General features: G+C 37.9%; 1 protein-coding gene across 1 annotated transcript; it reads left to right on the top strand.

Moving 5' to 3' along the window:
- Positions 1-6,436: 6,436 nt before the first annotated feature.
- LOC126612067 (protein LIGHT-DEPENDENT SHORT HYPOCOTYLS 10-like) lies at positions 6,437-10,669 on the top strand. Its single transcript, XM_050280371.1, has 2 exons — positions 6,437-7,160; positions 10,378-10,669. Exon 1 carries the CDS (start codon positions 6,560-6,562, stop codon positions 7,115-7,117), a length of 558 nt encoding a protein of 185 aa, XP_050136328.1. The 5' UTR covers positions 6,437-6,559; the 3' UTR covers positions 7,118-7,160; positions 10,378-10,669.
- Positions 10,670-21,500: the final 10,831 nt, after the last annotated feature.

Genomic DNA, 21,500 nt, shown 5'->3' with positions numbered 1-21,500 from the left:
TGCCTGACAAGATTTGCCCGACGAGCCCGCCAGTGAGCAGAAGCCCGACAGAAAGCATCAACCGGCGCCAACCTCTCGGGGAGCTGTGTGCTTGTCTGCTAGGAAACATCCCCAACGGAAATTCTAGCCATGAATAATATCTTTGTGAATTTGAACTCTCTCTCTGCTCAAATCTTTGATAACCTCCTTGGAATATGTGAGAATTAAATCCCTGTCCTTGTATATACATAGCTAACATAGAATTAATCAAGGAATGCATCCTTGATTCAATAGTAGCCTTAAGCCCAAAAAGTTGAGCCCTGTAATCCTTTAAGGACATATTTGAATCCCTTGCAAGAATTACAATCTTGATCATATCAAAATCAGCAAGTAAACCATGCAAAATTGCTATAATGAAGTCATTATCAGTGATATTCTCACCATCAGAGACTAATTGATCCGTATACCTTTCAATTTTAACAAGAATTTGTCCACTGAATCACCACCTTTTTGTGCAGTATTGAATTCAGACTTTAAGCTTCATGTAAAATTTTGCAACCAATGACATGCTCCATTATATCATCTGAAAGTGTAACAATAAGAAGACTAAGTAAGGCCAAGTCCTTGTTCACCCAATCTTTATAAGCGGTTGTAATTTCCTGTGTAATACTAGTCTTTGTACTAATGACAAACTTAGAAGGTCCTAGAGAATGTCCAGTAAAGAAATCAAACAATTTCATGTGTAATACTAGTCCTGGTTCACCTAATCTTTATATGCATTTTAAGAGTGCTATCTATAAACTCATTTTTACTTCTCAAGCACCACTCTTAGTTTTTGGCTGTCAAATCGAATAAATTTAGAAAAATTAACAAGAGTATGTGAGAAGTAAAAAAAGTGTGAAAACACTACTTAAAAAAAAAAAATAGCATTAATGGGTTAATTTTATTTTTTTATCAATGAATCATTCATTTGAACTGTTAATCATGCATTTTTACAAAATTATAAGGACCATTGATCACAAATTCAACGGTTATGAAGAATCTGAGGACATAACTGTTTACGCCCGTACCGATAGACTTCGGCAAAAGGCCAGGCATCTATCTTTCCGCGTGGGACAGGATTGGCAGATCGGCTGTCATATCGATCCGTCATATTGACGTGTACCTTAGGTTTACTCCCTCTCAAATCATGGCAAGTAGAATTTAGTGCCAAAATTTCTTCACATGCCTAACCTAATCTTTGTTCTCACTCAAAATTCAAAGCGAGCCAACAATGCTCCAAGTTTTCGTATTCCTTTTCCAGTTTTCCTCTTAGGTTTTGTCGTAATAAGTGAAGGTTATGCTACGAAGTCATATGAACAAAACTCGAAATTATAACTTGTCAACGCTTAACACTGAATACTAAACTCTTAAACCCTAAATTCCTTTTTTCACCTCTTCAAATGGAGTCTGTTTCGTTGTCTGCAATCCGGATGGTTCGTAGCGAGGAGAAGTGTTTTGCAGTTGAGGAGGTGAGGAGGTCTTGATGGATGAGCACCGCCGCATCGTTGCCTCGTACTATCACATCTATCATTATTCACCATGTGGCAGGCAAATGGTGCCACACACTATATAGCTTGATATAGTCTTCGTGATAATATTTAAATTAACTATTAAATTGTAGTATTAAGTGATTTTTCTTGATAATGCTCAACTAATATATCCTCATATCCTCATATGAACTCTATAGTGTAAACTCCAAACACTAAACTCCTAACCTTGAATTCTAAATAAATGCTTAACCTAAATGTCGAGAGAAACTCCCCTTACCATAATTTAATGTAATAGTTTTAAACTCTCCCCCCTCCCCTTAATGTATACTAGTAAATATTTAAAAAAACCTATTCAAACTACATAATGCAATCTAAAGATCATAACTCTACTCTACGAGAGGTAATGATTACCTAAATGTCGAGAGAAACTCCCCTTACCATAATTTAATGTAATAGTTTTAAACTCTCCCCCCTCCCCTTAATGTATACTAGTAAATATTTAAAAAAACCTATTCAAACTACATGATGCAATCTAAAGATCATAACTCTCCTCTACGAGAGGTAATGATTGGAGACGTCTTCAAGACTTACTGTCACTGGAATGATGAGAACTCTTAAATTTAAGGTAGACGGGCCATGGGCCCATTCCAACAACACCGATATTGTCCCCACTTGGCCATCTGCTCAATCCGTCAGGTGTGGAGTTTTAATACAAAAGGCCTCAGTGCTAGTTAGAGTGAGGTAATTCTATATAAATGACTTGTTCTCAAATCTTCTGGCCGATGTGGGACAAAGGAATTCTAACAAGAACAACACCAGAAAATTGAACCGTGGTCGAGCTCGTGCTTTCAGAGGGTTGTGGTTCGAATTTTGTGAAATGAATGTTAGGGATGAGTTTGTGGTGAGGAGTAGGTTTTAATATGGTGGTGGTCTTTGTCGAGTTTCGTCAACGGAGTGCAGGGGAGCCACCGTACCAAGGTTACCTTTTCAGACTAATCTAGGATTTACCTAGCCGCTACATCTTCTTTTGTGACATTGCAATTCTGCTTAACGATTGTACTCCACAGAATCGTCCACCACGCGTAACCTCAAGATATGTATTGAATTATAATGAAACCCTTGAACAAATTTTCTAGAAACATGATGATATGCACGATAAACTCACTGAAATATGTATATATATGAAGTACAAAAATAATTTTATCTAAATTAGCATATGTGAGTTCTTACCCTCTAGAATTAGAAGAAAACCCAATAAAAATAGGATAGAAAAACTCAGTCAAAAAGAGTGAAAATTTGAAAACAAATGACTCAAATTCGTGGAATCCGCTGGAGCGCCGCTAAGGTCTACCCGCTAAGGTCTACTCGTGACCCCAAACGCAGACCAAAACCTGCTTTAGAATTTCTCATCTGCTTGAAAACTGTGCTCCTAAAATTTCATGTGTATTTAATTAAGCACGTTAAGACTCATCAAATCAAGTTGAAAGAGGTGTAAAGAATATGCCTAAACATCTAGAAGGCGTGCATGCATGGTCTTTAGTCAAACTTTCCAACTTGGATGAACTCTATAATCACAACGATTCAGTATGGAAAGCTACTTCTCCAAAGCCCCTTAAACAACAATTAAGAAAAAAATTATGAAAAAAGTTATTTTATTCTACATGAATAGCCTGAGTAGAAGTACCAAATCTAACATCTAACGCTTAACTTGTTTACATTGTTATACTACGCACAGAGGCTTAGGCTAAAAAATGTTAATTACAATTAGTATGCTCTAACAAATTCTTAAATGTTTTATTATTATTATTATTATGATAATTTTGTTTTTTTAATGTTGTTGTTATCATTTTTAAAAGTTTAATCATACCAATGATGTTTACGGTTCTTAGTAGTCAATTATAATACCTATTTAATTTGTAACATGATTAGAAAATTGGACGATAACGATGCCCAAGTACAATTATTGCATCCACTGTCTTACTTGGAAATTTGTGATAGCAATATTTGTAAGAAAAATTTCGATGAATTATGTATTCAATAGTAGACTTGATTTGCCAAGTTGTGATCATTTAACTATAAACTAGTGTTAACTTCGTATAAGCATGAAGCATGCGCTAATTGGCGAGCTATTAATAAAATGAGAAAAATTGAAGTAGTGAGAGAGAAAATACAAAATAAATAACGAAAATAAGAGATCATGCATGATTAATTAACATGAACCCAAAAACAGTAGTCAAGATAACTTAATTAGTAGTTTTGCTCTTACACTTGTATTCAAGTTTGATCTCCCTTGCAATAATTTATGGATTAATTAAAGTATTGCTTAACTAAGTAAATAAGAAAACAAGCATCCAAAACACTAAGAGTTTGTTTGGAAGGATGGACGTGGCAAAGGCATTAGCTCGTCCTCTTTTGTAAAAAATAAAAAAATAAAAAAAATAAAAAAACTTTAAGAGTTCGTTTGAAAGTGCTTTTAAAATGATTGAAAATGTTTTTGATAAAAATGTTTTTGCAAGCAATCCTTAATAAAAATTCAAATGAATTCTGGAAAAACATCTTAATTACTTTATGCACGAAGCACATATATGGTACTTATTCTAAAAAAAAATACTTAACGTGCTTTTGAAACTCAAAACCAATTGCACCAAAACTACTTTCAATTATTTTGAAAATTGTCCAAATGAGTAATATATGAATGAAGGCACAAGTACATTCCAGAGTGAGCTTTGTTCGTTGTTTATTTGTTCACTTTCTATATTGTACCTATTATGTTTATTTATTCAAATCAAATCTTCTTAATAAGATTAAGTTTTTGGATAAATTACATAAAATTACCTCAACTATTGAGCCAGTCACAGTTTCATACCTTATCTTTAAAAAATATCAATGTTATACCTCATCTTACGAATTTATTACAATTTTATACCTTCCGTTAATTTGTCTGTTACTTCTTCCGTTAGATAGTGACGTGGCTTAAGACAGGGCCCACTCTCTATTAAAAAAATTAATTAAATATTAAAAACTAATAAAAATAAAATCATTTAATCTTTTTTTTTTTTTTGCATGGGAGACCCACCCCTTATCCCCCTCACCCTTCTTTTCTGCTCCTGTCTTCCCCCAACCTAAAACCAGAACCACCCCAAACCCAAATCCCACCCGCGCCAACATCTCCCCCACCTGAAATCACATCCTTCCCCGCCAACGCTTCCAGGTCACCCTCACCAACGCTTCCTAATATCCCTAACCACAGGAACACCGCTTTCCCCCCAAGATGCCCTGCCGGGTTCACCCGATTTGGACTTTCTCGACCCAGTATCAAACCCAACTCGCCTTCCTAACACTCACGTGCTCCTCCCACCGCCGTCTGTCCGCAAAGACGTGATGACCAGCTTAATCGCCCTACTTGGCAAGTTCCAGTTTGCAATCATCAACTTGCTGATCTCCGCCTAACTCAAACTCAACCTGCTTAGGAAAATCTCCTCCACCTTCAGGAAATGTTTGTGCTTCTTCACTCTGAGATAACTCGTCGCTAGATTTTTGAATGCTTTGAAATCACATAGTGGAAAGTGGATGTGGACGTCGATCTAACCAGGTGAAAGAAAGGCCAGGTTAAAGTGGTCTTTCGAATTCATCGTGAACACCATGACTCTCTCCTCGGCGCAACACAAATTCAACAGCCCGTCCATGAAATTTGATATACCCGAAAAGCTCAGACCCGCAGGTTTCTCAGTGATATATTGATCGAACAACGGCAAGGATGACCTAGAAGCGTTGGGGAACAAGGTCGGGTTGCATATGAAGGATGTGATTTCAGGTGGGGGAGATGTTGGTGTGGGTGGAATCTGGGTTTGGGGTGGTTCTGATTTTGGGTTGGGGGAAGACGGGAGCGGGGAAGAAGGGTGAGGAGGATAAGGGCTGGATCCCCCATGCAAAAAAAAAAAAGATTTTAATTTTTTAGTTCTTAATATTCAATTAATTTTTTAACAGAGAGTGAGCTCTGTCTCAAGCCATGTCACTATTTAACGGAAGAAGTGACAGATAAACTGACGGAATGTGTGAAATTGTAACAAATTCGTGAGATGAGGTATGACATTGAAATTGTTTAAAGATAGGGTATGAAACTATGATTGGTTCAATAGTTAAGGCAATTTTATGTAACTTACCTTAAATTTTTTTGTTGGCAGAAGCATCCAAACTAGCAACAGGCTTTGTTCGTTGTTAATTTGTTCACTTTCTATGTCGTGCCTATTTTGTTTATTTATTCAAATTAAATCTTCTTAATAAGATTCAATTTTTTGTTGGCAGAAGCATCCAAACTAGCAACAGTGTTTTTCCTTTGTAGCAGATCTCTTTCAATTATACTCGTCCCCTGAATAAGTCAAATATAAACAGTATTGCAAATGGATTCTCCCAAGCAATAATAGTTTTTTGGATTATGAGCATTTCCATTGCATAACCAGCGAATTTATAACATCTAGCGAATTATGACCAGTTTTGAGAATGGTGACATAATAACTATGTACGTATTTTTTATTATGTTACTCAAATTAGAACACATATAATTGCTTATTATTAATTTATCTTATAAATGTAACTATTAATTTTATAGTTTACCTTATAATTATAAATAATCTTTTTATTCTCTTTTAGTTGACAAAAAAAATTCTATCAAATCGTAATTTAGATAATACGTAAAACAATAACACGAATGTTGCTTGCTGTCAGTGTAGAAATTTTTTGAGTTTCAAAAGACAGCAAATTTGTAACCTTATATCAAAATGTACCGCTAAGGTAATAACAATATTTGAAAAGAAGAATATAACTGAAAAGATGAAGAAAAATGAACAGAAAGCATCATATGGCCCCGGCCCCATGGGATGTCTTCTCATCACTGGGCCCATAATGTGATTTCAATCTTTCCTCCCCTCTTTGATTTTTCTCTCCCTATTCCTTTCACCTCCTACCCTTCAGTCTTCGTTCCTTTATTTAGCAAAACAAAAAAAAGGTTGATCTGGAATATTCATTAATTGATCTTTCATCACAACTCTATGTCTGATTCTATGTCTAGAGAAAGGGGAAAAGATTTCGTCGAAGGATCGTCTGCTGGAGGTTCTCCGAATGATGATCAGCAGCAGCCGGCCACACCAAGCCGCTATGAGTCCCAGAAGAGAAGGGACTGGAACACTTTTGGTCAGTACTTGAAGAACCAGAGGCCTCCAGTGGCGCTGTCTCAGTGCAATTACAACCATGTGCTGGAGTTTCTTAGGTATCTGGACCAGTTTGGGAAGACCAAAGTTCATCTCCAGGGCTGCATGTTTTATGGGCAGCCTGAGCCTCCTGCCCCTTGCACATGTCCACTTAGGCAAGCCTGGGGCAGCCTGGATGCTCTCATAGGGAGGCTGAGGGCGGCCTACGAAGAAAATGGAGGATCCCCGGAGAACAACCCTTTCGCTAGCGGTGCAATCAGGGTTTACCTGAGGGAGGTCAGGGAGTGCCAAGCTAAGGCAAGAGGGATTCCTTATAAGAAGAAGAAGAAGAAGCCAAGTCCAAGTAAGGGATCCGGAGGAAATGATGATGAATCAAGTTCTACCATGCATTTCTCTTGATGCATGTTTTATTCCTTTGGCCAATTTCAGAATTAATCGAAGGGTAAGTAGTAGATGAAGAAAAATTATATTCAATTTCTATTCATGGTTAATTAAGTACGTCCACATCATAAAAATTAACTCCAATTAAATGAAGAAAAACTCAATTAGTTACTCAATTTGTCAATGTACATGATATACCCCCAAAGATTATAGTTGTTGTTTTTTTGTTTTTGGTCGAATTAATTCCCCAAAAATTATAGTTAAAAAGAGAGAAGAAGGTAAACTTATGAGGTCGAGAGTAGTCAAAGGACAGTAAATTAGTTTGATATGAAATACACGAAGAACAAAATTAAAACCCTAAATGGTATACTCAAATTAGTATTTGAGTGATGATGTTCTGATCGGGATCAGTAACTTTAACCCATAATCTCTCCACCTCTAAAACTTATTAGACACTAAATATCGTGTGGTAATAAAATACAACAATCTCCTCTCCAACTTCTCCCCCTCTCCCTAGGTCCTCTTCTCTCTCTCTCTCTCTGAAACACAGTCGCGATGTAATCCCCATTCCCCACTGTCATTGTACTACGTTAATTAAAAATTGCTCTCTTTTTCTAACTTTTCATTAATTTGGCTCTTTTAGGATTCTGCAGATTTTTTGTGCCCCCACGATTATTTGTCAAGTGAGATATATCATTACAAACTTTCGTACGTCCGGATATATAATTAAAAAATATAGACAAATGATTGAAATATATGATTAATTAAAGTTTAAGGTTTTAACAAATCTCCTTAATTCGTATTTTATTAGTTTTTGACGTTCATCCATCTTTTCTGCAGATTTTCTTGTTTGCAATTATGTATCTTTTGGTTTTAATTTAACAAAGGTCATCAAAGCGAATCTATAAACACCCATGATGATCAATGCCACCACTAATTGCTCTTCTTTTATATGTGCAGCTAGCAGATCTATATAATGTCAGTTAAATACAACTAATTGCTCATTTACTCTTGTTTTATATGCCCATTCATATGTTCCTTGTACCTCCATTTTTCCTTAATGTCCACAGTATAAAATTCTGTTGCGCAGCATTTCATCATGATCAAAGGCTTATTACACACACACACACACACACACAGTCTTATAAAGAAAAATAAAGAACAAAGAGATTAAAGTCTGATTATGTGCTCAAAGGATTGTTATCTCACGTCTTTGTCGGGTTTTCATGGGGAACTTCATATTTTTTAATGCATTAGGTTGATAGGCCAGAGTTAAATAGATCTCCCACTCACTTGTTTGAATTGCCACCTATAGAAAATCGTATACTATTTGCACGTGTTTCGTCTCAAGACATATTCCAACTTATATAGGGCGATGCTATCCATAAATTTTTTTAACCTTTCATTCATTCTTGTTAATTTTTGTCATTCCTCTTCAATTCATTCATTCATTCATTCATACAAATATTTGCATTCACTCCCTCTTTTCTTTTATTCATCTGAATATTCATCCAAACTCAAACTTTGCGGAAATTCGAACATTTATTCTTCCCTTATTTCGATGGAGCACGGAACCTTTTCACTTCTGAACTAGCATCTGTTAACAGCATCTGTTAATAAACAAGACAGAAAACAAAATAAATTGTAAGAACAAACCACCATAAAGCCTGATGCAATCAATTACCGCAATGTCATAAAAGAAGACTCTAATCTGAACCTGAAGGTGCGATTTCAAAACCCTGCGTTGGGATGGTAGCTGATAGGTCAAAGGTTCATTGCTCTTCTGAAAAATTCGAATTTCACCATAAATATCATGCAAAACTCAAGTGAAATTTGCATTAGTAAATTAGAAACATTTATATTAGTCTATGCATACCGTATGTAAAGTTCGTATATCAAGAAAAATTGTCTTTTAATGACTGGAAACATGTGCAAATGCATTGTAAACGATAGGTTTATATCAATTAATGATGCATCAACGATATACGTGACGATTCTTAACATAAATAAATCATGTGTTGCAAATATTTTGTATTGGAAACGGAAGTATTGTTTACATGTTTAAATGATCTTTAATCATTTTATCTGTTGTCAATTGATTTTGAGTTGATATTAAAAAATTCTAACATTAAGTCCTTAACCGAACTTATTTGTGTAAGATCTTTAGTATTGCATATACAACTTTTAATAGTTCCTTAATTTTTCAATGACTATATATGAATGCAGCTAGTTTTTGTCAACATATTTGGATTGGACCATAACACATGCTGTAAATTCATGATCCTTCGAGCTTAAAAAGTCTGCCTATCTTTTCTATATGGCTTTGGAGATAAGCACAGAACACAGACATTAGCATATTTTTGTAGGTTTTATATATGTGCTCGTAGACACATAAACACACCTTGATATTCTAAAACTAAATAGATACTTTAGCTGACACTTGAAGTTTTATGTTTCAACCATTAGATCATATTTAGATGATAATATGCGCATCCTTAACCATTTATCGTTAATCTAATTACAGTGGCATATTAAGTCCTCAAATTAGTGTCCCTATTGTTGAGAATACCAAAAAATGAAAATATTAAAACACACACACACACACACACACAAGAATAATGCATCTTCTCCACCTCTATTATTACAAGAGTGTCAATTTTATGTGCTCAAATGAAATTATAGTCATACATGCACGCGCGCACACGCGCACACACACACACACACACACACACACACACACATATATATATATATATATATATATATATCACAACTCATGCTTTATATATGTTTACACCAAGGAGTGAGAGAAATAAACTAGTATCGAACTCATTCATTAGATTCGAATCTAAGACCTCATACTTACAAGAACAGAGGAATACCAACACTATACCATAGTTTTAAGTGGCTACAGATTATCATAGTTATAGTTGACAGTTCAATAACATGTTAGGATGTCTAAAGAAAGCAGATTATCATACAAGTAACACACATTTAACCAATCACACCCAGTAGTTTAAAATTGACATCAAGTGATTGATTAAATACTCAATATTTACAAGTAACACATTTAAACAATCAAACACTATGCTTGATGTTTACTGGTTACTCATACACACTGCAGTGCATGCTAACTCCAATATTCTTGCTTTGTGGTTGTATTTTTGTTGTTAGGGACTTGTATCCGATCGATAGATACATTCCTGCAAACTGAAATGCAACCAATAACAGATACCCTTATTGTCAAATCATCAAACTCAAATTTTACTTCCTTGCAGGATCACATGGAAATTGAACGAAAAGGAAGGAATTGTTGCAAGGGAATTTGCCAGGATGGTTCAGTACTGTTAAGTTCCATTATGGCTTTTTTCAGTCAAATTACATAAGGAAGTTGGAGAATTTTGGTTAATTTGTAATTGGAGAATTTATAAGTAGCGATGTCTTATGGCTTGCTGGCATGAACACGATTCCATCTTAATTCATTTTGTTAGTTTGTAATTGGAGAATTTGAAAGCATGTAGTAGATATCGGAAACCCTTTATGCTTGAATATATATATATTTGTATCCTACTCGGTGTGTCCACACATGTCAATAATATCAGGACTATAATGATGTTATTGTTTCCTACATATACACTTACATATGTAGGGTTGTTCGGCCGAAGCCTACATTTCTTAAGCTTCTACATTCTAGACCAACAAGGATCCAACAGAGATAAGGGGATGAGATTTTGGACGACTCAACGAAATTCAACGAAGATTGGGTTTTGGACCACTCAACGAAAGTGAATATGAAGAGGGATTCCGGTCCACTCAACGGAATCTGACAAAGACAAGGTTCCGGACCACTCAACAAAATCGAAAAGAATCAAGATTCTGACCACTCAACAGAATCTGAACAGAACACGATTTTGCACAACTCAACAGAATCGCACATGAAGAGGGATTTCAAACCACTCAACGAAATCTAGAAGAAGTAGGGTACCAAACCACTCAATGAAACTCCAGCGGAACACAGTTCTGGGCCATCAATGGAACCGAGTAGAATTCTAGACACATAGTTTAGAATGGCTCAACGAAAAAAGACATGACACAAGCTCGATGTGACAACTCCATATGGTAATGGGATAATGGTCCTCTACTAGCCCTCACATTTCACAAACATATCAAATATGCATTTCAAATCACATTTCATAAAATAGAGCGATGACAGAATTTAAATATAACAATTTACCAGAAAACACATTCATAAAATCATACCATATTCACTAAAAACCAATATCACATATATCACAAATATTAAAGTCAATAACCGGGAGTTGGCTAAAGCACCCTCGAATAATGATCAAGGGGTGCTCACATACAATCACTGCCTAGAACAAAGATCAAGTCCCATCTCAAAAATTTTGTGATTAAACCATGTAACACTAGGTTGTACACGTCAACTACAACTACAAGTTTAAATGGTGGCCAACTACAAAACTAGGTTAAAATAGTGGAATTACGTTAAATGGATGCTAAAAACAGATTCAAGAATTGAATTTATCCTAGAAAGACACTTTGGGTCGTCAGCGATACGCCGTCACGCCCCGGTCACGCGCCCTCACACGCGGGGTTAGGGCATATATTCTGTTAAATTTAACAGATTGTTGATGTAATACATGTTGGCATTAAAGAATATTCCAAATAGTTAACAAAATATTCCTCATTCTCCTTCTTTCCCTTTGGTCGCCGGCGCCTGCTGTCGTTGATTTCACCGGAACTAGGGATTTTGCTAGAAAACTGGGAAAAGTTTAAATTGCCATGTTGTTCAATTCATAACCAAATTCTATGATCCTTATGTCAAAATGAAGCTAGAGAAGAGGAGAACAAGTGTATACCTATTTGGAGTCCGAGAAGTGGTCGAAGATGGCCTGAAATTGGACATAAAACTCAGCTTGCCTGTAGCTAGTAGTTTCTCAAGTTTTGTCCAGCTTTTTACGAAACAAAACCCACGACTAGGTTTATGGGGACGAGTGAGCATGGTGGTGGTATTTGTTGATCGAAGCTCGTTGGAAAAGTGGTTGGGTGACTATAGTGTGTGTTTGAGCTAAGGGAGAAGATGAGAGAGTTCGAGAAAGACTAGTGAGGTCGAGAGAGAAAAGAGAGAGATCCCTCTAGGAAATGGGAAGGGGCCCCCATGGGCACACAAAATAAGTCTACAAAAAGACAAACAACATGTGTCCAAATAATGGTCAAATTACCAAATTGCCCATGAACTCCGAGTCTCGTAGAATCTTCTTGTTAACTCTAAATTTTGTTCCACTTGCTCCCATGTGTTTGTATTGACCCGTACTATCCAAATATGCCAAGAAATGAGGAAAAGCATCAAAGCATCTAAAATGTCCACATAGAATTTCGTTTAGCAGCATTTTTTGTCCTTTCAAATTCGAAAAAAATTCTACGACCAAAACAAAAATACCCCATAACAACTAAGAAATACAAAATTTAAATAGTGAAATCCAGGGATGGAATTTAACATGACCAATTGCCTGATCTTATTTTTTTCTACGGACTAGAGGCAACTCACAAGGGTTTTGGTCAAAGCAAAAAACACTTCCCCATTGATTCTCTTAAACCACTACACAAAGTTGCAAGACGTATGTACGGAAGTTATAAAAAGTTTCAAAAATAATTTTGTGCCACATCTGTCATCATCTATTACTATCTACAATGAACCAATTGCTTAACAAAATGCACCTAATTAATCGGTATTCCACTACTAATCGCATCGAGAAATGTCTCCAATTTTACTTGCATAAATATTAACATGAGATCAATAAGTTAATGAATTTACCAAAGGTTAATTGGAATACAAGATGGCCATACTGGCTGGTAACAAAACAACAGATACTACGTGAAGCGTATTCATATTGATCAATAACCCAAACGTTAAAGAAGATTATTATATAACTCTTATTGTAAAAGGAAATACATCTAGAGCTTAGTGAACATAACTGATTTGTTTTCACGTGGGAAGTTTATCAATGAGCTATAAAAAAAGGTATTTTAAGTATAGCATGCATGCCCCAAATATTTAAGCAATGCTATCCATGCATGTATCATAAGAAATCAAACCAACAATGAAACACAAACTCTAATGGCATGTCATGAAGAAAAAATAAGACATCCATATACAAGTCAAGTCTTAGGCAGGAACCATTATTTATTAGTTACTCTTAGATGAAGGGAGGGTATTATGCCCATATTCACAAAAAGCTTAAATTTGACTCATTCCCAACCCCCTCTCCTCTAACAACCATTAAAACTGAATATGTCATCTGTAACTCTCTCATTGGGTTAGTTAGAATTGTTGGTTGTGTAATGAGTTAGTTAGATTTATGATGAGGTGTACTGCCACATCAGCCTAGGTTGTTACCATTAGCTATACATATATATACCCCTTGTAATGATTCATTTCTCAATCAATGAAACAATTTTGATTCTCTTTCTTTCTCTCTTACTTCGTATTCTCTCTCTAAAATCCTCTTTAATCTTTCTCTGTAATTTCTTAGTTGTTCATCAATGGCAGTATATCAGTACTATTAGAATGGTATCGAGAGCCTCCGATTCTATGTACTAGTGAAAGTGTGAAGCAAATTTTCTTTTGGGGAAGTTTCTGGTTGAAGATTTCATTTAGGTTTTTCATCTGGGTTGTTTCTTCAACATGTTTGTTGTGATTTGTGCTGCTCTCTCTTCTGTTTCCGTTACTCTGATGGTCATGGTGATGTATGCTGATAAAGTTGAATCATGGGAAATTTCAGGTTCTATGTTTGAAATCCTACAACACATCATTTTGGATTCTTGATTTCTTAAGCTAATTATGTGTTAAAGATCTGGATTTGTTTAATTGATGTTGAGATTACATATATGTTAATGTGCTAAGTAGACTAGTAGTATTACATACTTTGAAGGCCAATTGCCATTTTTGTGAGGACCAATTGCCAAATTTGTGAATCTTGGTTAAAGTTGAAAAGTGCCGATTGCTAGTGATTGATTAAAGATGAAAAAGGCCAATTGTCATGTCTGTGTTAGTGATTGAAGAAAAAGTATCTGTTTTTTATAAAGGCCAAAGCTAGAAGTTGAAGTTTATTGAGTTTTTTTGCTGTGTAGAAAATCTTGCAGTGATATCTTGTTTGTGTGAATACAAATTGTTTGTACCATACTTGACCAATCCCGAAACTACTGAGCACTGGTCAACGTTATACCGTCAAGGATCCAGAAGAGTTTCCCTCCAACCAGGAGGCCAGTCACAGCACGACACGTGTCGACATCAAAAGCCAATCATAGTGCGACATGTGTCAACATCAGAAGCCAATCACAGCATGACACGTGTCAATATCAGAATGAAACTAGAAACTCTCTTCTATAAATAGAGATCATTTTCTCACAATATTTCCTAATGTCATTTGTACTAAATCATTCACTAGACTAAAGGAGAGCTTGAACCTATGTACTTGTGTAAACCCTTCACAATTAATGAGAACTCCTTTACTTCGTGGACGTAGCCAATCTGGGTGAACCACGTACATCTTGTGTTTGCTTCCCTATCCCTATCCATTTACATACTTATCCACACTAGTAACCGGAGCAATCTAGCGAATGTCACAAACTTAACATTTTCTGTTGTACCAAAGTCCCCACTGATTTTGTGCATCAACATTTGGCGTCGTTTGTGGCAATGACACTTATTCCCACTCTCTTCAGCTTTGTCAAGCTGGTTTCCACGATTCGTACACTCTCTTTTGACCAAGCATCCCTCTCTAACATGGGGAGCAAAGGAAGCCACAACACACAGAATGACACCCCCTCGCACCTGGTGCGAAGAAACGAAAGAATGAAGCAAAGAGGGTTGCTCTTCAAGCTAAAGTCGATGAGCTAGAAGCTCAGAACAACAAGATAGCAATGAAGAATGAGGTCCTCCATGAGCAGTATGAGAAGCTCCACTAAACTAGGCGTACTCAAACACGCGAGCTCATTACCATTGTTGACATCAACCATCATCTGGGTGCTCCCCAACACGGAGGGTTACCTTCATTTCGACATGGGTATCCCTGGTGAGGAGCGAGCTAATCATCGAAACATTGATCAATATGAGACTTCTCTCAACCCAGCTGCTTCGACCAGAAGTAGGAGAAATGGAGGAAGACACCTCTTTACAGAAGGAGTGGAATGATCGAAAACCGTCTTTCACGACTGTCGAGATTTCCTAAAGCAACGTCGAGACAATCCCATCCATGTAAGCTCGAAGATCAATGAACCAAGGGTCTCTGAAAGACTCGGTCCCCTCCCATGTCCCAGGCCGGCTACCAATTTGGGGAAGGGGCAACAAGTCCTAGAGAAACACGAAGGTATAAGGGACTCAGAGATGTTCTGACAGACATACCTTGGAAGTCAGTACGGCGAGTCCAGGGAAAAATCACATGCTCTTGATCAAACCTTCATACTTCCAAGAGGAGATGGAGATTTATGAAAGAAAGCTCCAGTGGTACATGACTCCACTCAGGACCCAGCTGAGATACCTGATTTGAACCAACCTAGGCCTGACCCTCTTACAAGGAGGATCCTCGACACCCCCTCTAAGCAAAGACAAAGCATAAGCGTGGCTTGCAACTCTAAACTAGAAAGGAGGACCCGATTGAACACCTTAACCTTTTTTAGTCCACCGTGGCATACCGGATGCACACTGACGAAGAGCGATGTCTTCTCTTCCCCTCTGCCCTCTCTGGTGGAGCTTTAAATTGGTATTGTCGTCTTTCACCTGAGACGGTAGACTCATTTGAGGAATTAAGGAAACTGTTTGTTTCTCAACACATTTTCCAGACCGATTGCTTGCACTCTGCGGATGACTTGTACACTATTCACCATAAGCCAAACGAGTCATTACGTATGTATGCTGGCCGCTTCAGCTATGAGTATTCCCGTTATGCCGAGGCAAACGACAAGACTACCCTCAAAGCCTTCACGGCATGCCTACGTAACTGTTTCTTCAAGTACATGATCAATGCCAACACTTGGAAGACTTACTCTGAGGTGATGGCACAGGCTTACAACCATACCTTTGCCGAGGCAATGACATATCAAGGGAAACCCCCCACAGCCACCCCTTATCAGCAAGTAGGGAGTGGAAGCCAGATCCAACCAAATGAGAATACATCTACCTTCCAAACGGCAGCGGTACCTCCCTCTGCCTTACTTAATACTTTGCCAAGTCAACAGACATATCAATCTCAGGGCAAAAGGAAAGATTTCCATCCTCACCAGTCTTATTTTAGTAAAATGAGTAAGAGACACTACCGCGATAACTAAGGGTATCGCCATGATAATCTTCGACCCCAAGCAGTCAACACAGTGGGTCAAGCACGTGTCAGGATAGCCCCTACCCCGAGGTATGAGGCATACACACCTTTGAATGCCACATGCGTGGCCATTTACCCCAGCATAGCACACTTGATACCAAAGCCAAAGTCGAGGCACCCAGATTACAAGCCCACGAAGAACACGGGCACGTTTTGCTGCTACCACGAGCATAACGGCCATGACGGCGAGAAGTGTATCACCCTTCGTGATCATATTGAAGCTTTGGCACGTGAAGGAAAAATTGATCAATTCCTCCTTCACCCTCCAAAGGGTAACCGTAACCAACGCCATGTGAATGTGATATATTCCAAAAGTGGTGGCACGCCCATTTTTAAATCTTCCAACAGGGCCATGAAAAATAATGAACGAGCTTTAAGGTCTAGCCACCAAGTGTTTCACGTGGAAGACATCAGGGGAGGTAAGTATCAAAAGCCTAACTGGGATCCAATATGTTTCTACCCTAAGGAAGAAAGAGGTATCATCTACCATCACAACGACCCACTGATTGTGGAAGCTCACATAGCCAACATTGAAGTACGACGAATCCTGGTAGACACGGGGGATTCGGTCAATATCATGTTTGCTGAAGCTTTTAGGGCACTTAATGTAGCTGAACACTTGCTCGATCGCTCGATTTCCCTTCTGATAAGCTTCTCCGGTGATATCGTGCAACCTTTGGGGAGCATACACTTACCTTTCACCATTGGTACAGGCCCTTACACAGCTACCATTACCACTAACTTCCTGGTGGTTGATAGCCCAACGGCATACAATGTCATCTTCGGACGCACATGCATCAATGATCTCAAGGCCATGGTATTCACACATATGTTGTTGATGAAATTTCCAACCTCTATGGCAATGGTTACATCAGAGGAGATCAACTTAGTGCACGATCATGTTACAACACTTCGGTCAAGCAACAACACCTGTCTGTGCCTAAGGAAACCCTTTCTATACATGACCAAGTCATAAAAACTAGCCCGGACGAAGCTAACTTGGATTGTATTACATTGTAATTGTAACAGAATAGGTTCTCCTGTATATAGTAAATTGACTAGGGGACCATACCATGGGCCTATGTGTCTCTCATAGTCTATGAGATCCTCGAAGACGATCATAGTTGTCACATCTCGGCCCGGGCCCCCACCACATCCCGGTATCGACTCCACCGTAGCACGATATTGTCTGCTTTAGGCCCCGACCACGCCCCTCATAGTTTTGTTTCTGGGAACTCACATGAGAACTTCCCAGTGGGTCACCTATCCTTGGATTGCTCTCGCATGAACTCGTTTAACTTCGAAGTTCATACGGAATCCGAAGCCAGTGAGCTTCCAAAAGGCCTCGTGCTATATGGAGGTGGGCATGTACATATAAGGCTTAAACGATCTACTCCCCTGAACGATGTAGGATGTTACAATCCACCCCCCTTAAGGGCCCAACGTCCTCATCGGCACACTTCTGGCCAAGGATTAGCTTTGATACCAAATTGTCACATCCCGGTCCGGGCCCCCACCACATCCCAGTCTCGACTCCACCGTACCACGATATTGTCTGCTTTGGGCCCCGACTACACCCTCATGGTTTTGTTTCTAGGAACTCACACGAGAACTTCCCAATAGGTCACTTATACTGGGATTGCTATTGCGCGAACTCACTTAACTTTTGAGTTCCTACAGAACCCGAAGCCAGCGAGCTCTCGAAAGGCCTCATACTATATGGAGGTGGGCATGTACATATAAGGCTTAGAGGATCCACTTCCTTAGGCGATATGGGATGTTACAATAGTTGTCTTCACAAAAAGGTAAATAAAATATGAGTTTTAAATCCAGCAAAAGAATTAGAAGATTCTATTTCATCTCACAACCTCGTCAATGAGAACCTAAAAGATCATGCACCCTATTTTAGGATTAAGATCGCGCACCCTCTTTATAGACATGCATGTGTAAAAGGTTGCCTCCCATTAATTCTTGAGAAGAGAGAGTTGTCTTCCACTCATCCTTATAAGATATAGGAACTCTCATCCTCACATACACTCTCTCTAACTAAGAACAAAATGCGAGAGTTTTTCAAGTGTGAGTTTCTCTTTAAGTCTCAACAAAGAGAAAGCTACAAGAGTGAAAACACCACCACAAACACCAAAAGTCATCCTTCCCCTTTGAGCAAGAGTGTGTCCTAGTTTAATACTCTTGCTCCTCATCCATCCTCACTTTAGGTTTAGAGGTGAACTATGGCGGTTTGATCTTCGTTGGAAACGAAGTACGTAGGCAACCTACTCATCCGATGACTTAGGTGCAACTAAAAAAGCTACAAAGGGTGTTCATCCCCATAAAGCATGCAAAGGAGGAAGACCCTCCAAGACGTAAGATTTCCATCTCAAATAAGTGAATACCTCAACCCTAAAATTAAAGATCTTGAAAGTTTGTACATGTTTTGTTTTTCATCCTACAAACTCCAACAGTGAGACCATTTGCATTGTAATGTGTATCATACTAGCTTATTAGTAAATGAGCTCTACATCTATAATTAAGACCTTTATGATTTTGATTCATAGTTCACTTTGTTTGAGAATATTAATCGTTCTACTTCTACCCATACAACAACATATTTACACCAACGTGATGGAGAATAAATTGGTTGCGAACTCACCACTTGTGAGATTCGAACTGCTTTTGGTGTATTGATAAATGTTAAATGCACTCGAATTTGCAGGAGTCTTATCAACCACTTGATTGATAACACTGACCTCACAACTTCATCTACTATCGTACGCGGAACAGTTTTATGATAAAATTCATGCCCTTTGAAGACCTTTTATGTATTAAAGACAATAGGAAAGACATTCCAACCGCACGTTTAGTGGTTGCCGAAATTACGAAATCCCTGACCCTGAGACACAACCATTCGAAATAGATCTGAAAATTCCCAGTTAGTAAGTCATTCGAAATAGGTCTAATTGGGCGTCATAATTATGTCTCCACATGTCCTTGCCATTGTTATATTAATTCTCTCCCCTCCTAAAGGTGGCAAGGACAAACCATTGTGCAGAAGGTGGAAAGTTAGCAGTGTCTCATATGGAGTCATGTTCTTCATTTATATTAATTCTTGTATAGGCCATATGACACCCAATTCGAGTGTGTCAAGTGGATTGCGAGCTAAATATAACGGAATTACCACTAACGGGGTGAGCAGACCACTTGGCCCACATGTAGGCATCGCGACCTTCCCCGAAGGAGTTGTCACCTCTCGCAGCCCTACCCACAGGGCACCTCAGTAAGCAGTGGAACATTCTACAGAACCTCCATCAAGGTCAAATCTCTTACTTGCCCTACTACATGTCCAAGATTAGGTCGATCGACCACCGGATGCCATCTACCAATGCATCTTTCAGAGAGAGATATCCTCCACCCATTTAGGGAATTGCTCTACCAATCGGCTTGCCTAGCCTTCAGACGACTTATAGACTTTGTCCCTATAAATATCCACGTCAATGAAGTAAATTGATAATGGAAAATGCTATATATGCAATACTCACTCTTTAAAAAAAAAAAAAAATACTAATGAAGTAGGTCGTTTGGCAAATTATCCGTTTGATTATTATTTTTTTTGTTAATTTCTTTCGTAATAATTTAGATTTTGATAAATTTTGCCAAGATTGCCTCAGTTGGTAAGGTCCCTATCTTGTGTATTGTCCACTACTGTCCGAGTCTCGTTGCCAGTAGTCCCCATTGGCACGCAATTTGTAAGTTCTTATATAAATCCATACCAGTAACAGCTGACAGTTAAGTTTCACACATAAGTTTGACAATTAGGTGTCATGCATAAGTCTTTCCAGCTCAAGATTGTGGGTATGCGCTGTCGCTGGTGGAGAGAGCAATCAATCTCTCCCTAAACTTTTGTTCATCAGAGACTTTGATAAAAAAAAAATTCAAACTCATGTTTTGTATCGCTGCGCCCAACTTAAAAAATTACAACGGAAATTGTCTTTTCTACTATATTATACAGTTAATATATGCAATTAAAATATAAATTTATGAATACACCCTAGTAACGAAACCCTCACGTACGTGGCAACAAGGCCCTTCTCATGTACTCCTTTAACACTACAAACCACTACATTGATCTTGATCAACAAGTTCTATTTCCTTTGGTCCTCTGATACTACAAGAAAACGAATATTGTTATTCCATAAGTATATCTCCCGCGACAAAATATTGTTGAAAGCATGCCATAAGGCAAATTTCATTTTAATTATTTGTGGAGTTAATTCATGTGTTAAGACAACGTGGAATTAATTCTACAATAATTAGTCCAAAATAATATGAGTCAAATATTTCGAGGTTGTAAATCTTGTAATTGGGATTTTTCATACCTATTTCGAATAATAAATTCGGTTGAATAACATGTCTCAAGTTATCGATCGCGTGTTATCTCTAAAACATATACGCATGTGCTTATTAAAGAATTACTGCAAATTATATATACACACACATGAGAGATGTATATGTTCATGTCAGTAAGAGGCATTACAGTTCGCTTGTAGGTAGTTGTTGATCTTTGTTTGTACCATATTTAGGGCCTCCGTATTTAGACCTCGTATAAATACTCGGGGGGGGACTCAAATGTAATTATGTAATAAATAAAGGGGCAAATATGTAATAAGTGAGGAGCCCTTATTCTATAAAAGGACTTCTCACTCTCCTCATTAGCGGAGGTCAAGGTTTAGGCCATGGGAAGAGAAAATATCTCAGAGAGGGCAAACACAGAAAATAGGCTAGAGAGCACACTGCCTTTAGTCTTCTTGTATATTCACCATTCAGAGTGAAACAATATCAACATTAGTGTGGATGTAGCCCAAACATTAGGGTGAACCACAATACATCTTGTGTTCTTTACTTTATTGTAGATTCACAGTCGGATTTATGTTGTTCCAAGATTCATCCGGTTTTGTGCATCAACAATCTTCATGATTATATATCTTCCAAGAGGCTTGTTCCGCTTT

The sequence above is a fragment of the Malus sylvestris genome, chromosome 17, assembly GCF_916048215.2.
Source record: "Malus sylvestris chromosome 17, drMalSylv7.2, whole genome shotgun sequence".
Classification (NCBI taxonomy): domain Eukaryota; kingdom Viridiplantae; phylum Streptophyta; class Magnoliopsida; order Rosales; family Rosaceae; genus Malus; species Malus sylvestris.
Note: the sequence above shows the minus strand (reverse complement) of the source record. Positions and strands in the feature narration are given on the sequence as shown.

What these genes read in the sequence shown, in the direction of transcription:
- LOC126612067 (XM_050280371.1), top strand. Translation starts at nt 6,560, where the DNA reads ATGTCTGATTCTATGTCTAGAGAAAGGGGAAAAGATTTCGTCGAAGGA.